This window comes from Phytophthora parasitica (genome assembly GCF_000247585.1).
Source record: "Phytophthora parasitica INRA-310 unplaced genomic scaffold supercont2.16, whole genome shotgun sequence".
In the NCBI taxonomy this organism is placed as follows: domain Eukaryota; phylum Oomycota; class Peronosporomycetes; order Peronosporales; family Peronosporaceae; genus Phytophthora; species Phytophthora nicotianae.
The window spans coordinates 126,192-128,264 of NW_008649002.1; the positions used below are offsets into that span (position 1 = coordinate 126,192).

General features: G+C 49.3%; 1 protein-coding gene across 1 annotated transcript; it reads right to left on the reverse strand.

Moving 5' to 3' along the window:
• Window positions 1–74: 74 nt before the first annotated feature.
• On the reverse strand, window positions 75–1,775 carry PPTG_08716 (hypothetical protein; the record flags this gene model as incomplete). Its single annotated transcript, XM_008903427.1, has 6 exons — window positions 75–252; window positions 329–357; window positions 592–734; window positions 907–1,120; window positions 1,198–1,334; window positions 1,411–1,775. The coding sequence occupies 6 exons, from the start codon at window positions 1,773–1,775 to the stop codon at window positions 142–144; spliced, it is 999 nt and encodes a 332-aa protein (XP_008901675.1). The 3' UTR covers window positions 75–141.
• Window positions 1,776–2,073: the final 298 nt, after the last annotated feature.

Here is a 2,073-nt window from a genome sequence, read left to right on the forward strand (position 1 = left end):
TGTTGGAGCACCAGCAGCAAGCTGACGACGACGAACAGGTCACTGAACAGATGATCTAGCGTCATCACGAGGTAAGCCTGTGCAACCGACGAGTGAGCCACTGCGAGATGCGCACACGGGCGACAGAGTGACTGCGAGGGGCTAAAAGAGCGACGGATGTCCTAGCGACATCAAGCGGGAACGAGGTGGGCAACACGGAGGGTCAAGAAAGCGGCTCGGACTTCGACGAGATGGAGTTGACGAGGCGGCCTCCTGTGTGCATGTAGTGTCAGTCAGATGTTAGTTTGGATTTTAAGCGGCCCACCGACTCAATCACTTTCCAACTCACCGCCTCGAGCTCAAGCGTCTTCTCCGCCTCTTCGCAAGCCTGCTTCCTCCAAGTCAACTTCTGACAGTGGCTCGCACTCTACCCCTTGCAAAAAGGGCCCTAAAGCGGTCTTCACCCGCGCAACAATTTAGCTGCATCACCAGCTAGAACCTTGCAGCATCCAGACTCAAATGCAGGAGAGTGAATATTATTCGCAGATGCTCCTATAAAAAGTAAACAAAATGTAAGCACAATGGTTTTGACAGATGAGCATAAATACTTACCAATGTAGGTATTTAGAATGGGCTTAACTGCAATAAGCCCATCCAGTAGGTCGCGCGCCTCTAGAAGATTAACGTCGTCGCCTTGTAGCGCAAGAGAAACGGACTCGCAGTCCGAAAGCTCGTTCAAGAGGGCTTTGAGTCGGCTGTGGGTTGCCGGCGAGGTGCCAAGCTCAGGTACAATTATTCCGCCTTTTTAATTTTAATTGTTTCTAATTTAGGTTTTTTTTAGGCTGGTGACGCCGCTTCGACCCGTTCTTCGTCAAGAGACGCGTTGGGGCTCAACGCATGCCATGCTGCGACGGTATTTTGAATTACGTGGCTTTTTGTCCATGGATGACGATGAATTGGCGGAGTTTCTTCCATTCACTGAGTGTCTTGAGTTTCTTCATCAGACGTTGGACTTCGCAGAGGTCGGCCTCGTAGGGGGCCAAAAACGCCTTTAACGCCAAGTTCAAGCGGTGGCTTGCACAGCCAACAAGAGGAACGCCCATCAGATTGGCCCCGCGGTCATCCTCTGGCTCGTTGACAACTGGTGCCATTGACAGCAAGGGTTAGTGCCCACCGCCTTTGATGGAGAAACCGCATAGACGGCGAGGTAGTACTCACTGCCGTTGCTCCACCCGTCAAGCATCAGCCCAAATTCGTTGGGCATCTCGGCACCGATGATGGTCTCCACTTCGCGCGTCACCGCCTCCATGTTGAGACGCAGCGTATCGACAGAGACTGGAGGCAAATTGGTGTAACTGATAATAAAGAAATAGTCAATTAGATAACCTTCGATTTAGACCAAGTAAAATTAAAAATTATAAAACAACTTACCGACGGGTCACCGGATTTTCAACGAATGAGAGGGGGAGGTTTGATTTCACCACCCACTCCAGCCATGCGAAGCGGTTGGATGCCTTCTGTCGAACCCAAGGGATAAATGAGCTGGTGGCTGAAGCGGAGGCACTCTCCATCTCTCTCTCAAACGTCGGATGCTCGTTGCGAACATGGTTTACCAGGTTGGTATACCCTGTTCCGGCAGCCTGCTTGCGGGACCGACCGCAAGCCTTGCATTCGAAGTAGCCGGTAGGGTCGTTGTTGTCATTTACTAGGCGCTTGAAAAAGAACGTAGCCACCTGCTTCGGCAAAAACTTCGCTTGGGGGCGTGCTACTTGCAGAAGCATGTCGGTGGGTGCCATGGTGAGAGGTCGAGGAGCGGTAAGGCTCAATGTAGCTGGAAAATTTACAAATGACAGCAGAGCGATAGTTCGGACTAAAGGCTGTGCTTTCGAATCCACTGGACACTAGAGCATATAAATCTTACAAGGTTAAAAACAATATTCTCTTCATTATGGTATATTATTATGTACTTAGTGATGCGTGGTACAACATAAAAAATAAAATATTGAAGTCTGTCGAGATAAAAAAGTAATTACGGATTCTATTATCTGTGCAGACAAAATCAATAATTTCACGGAAAATACGGAATACATGTAT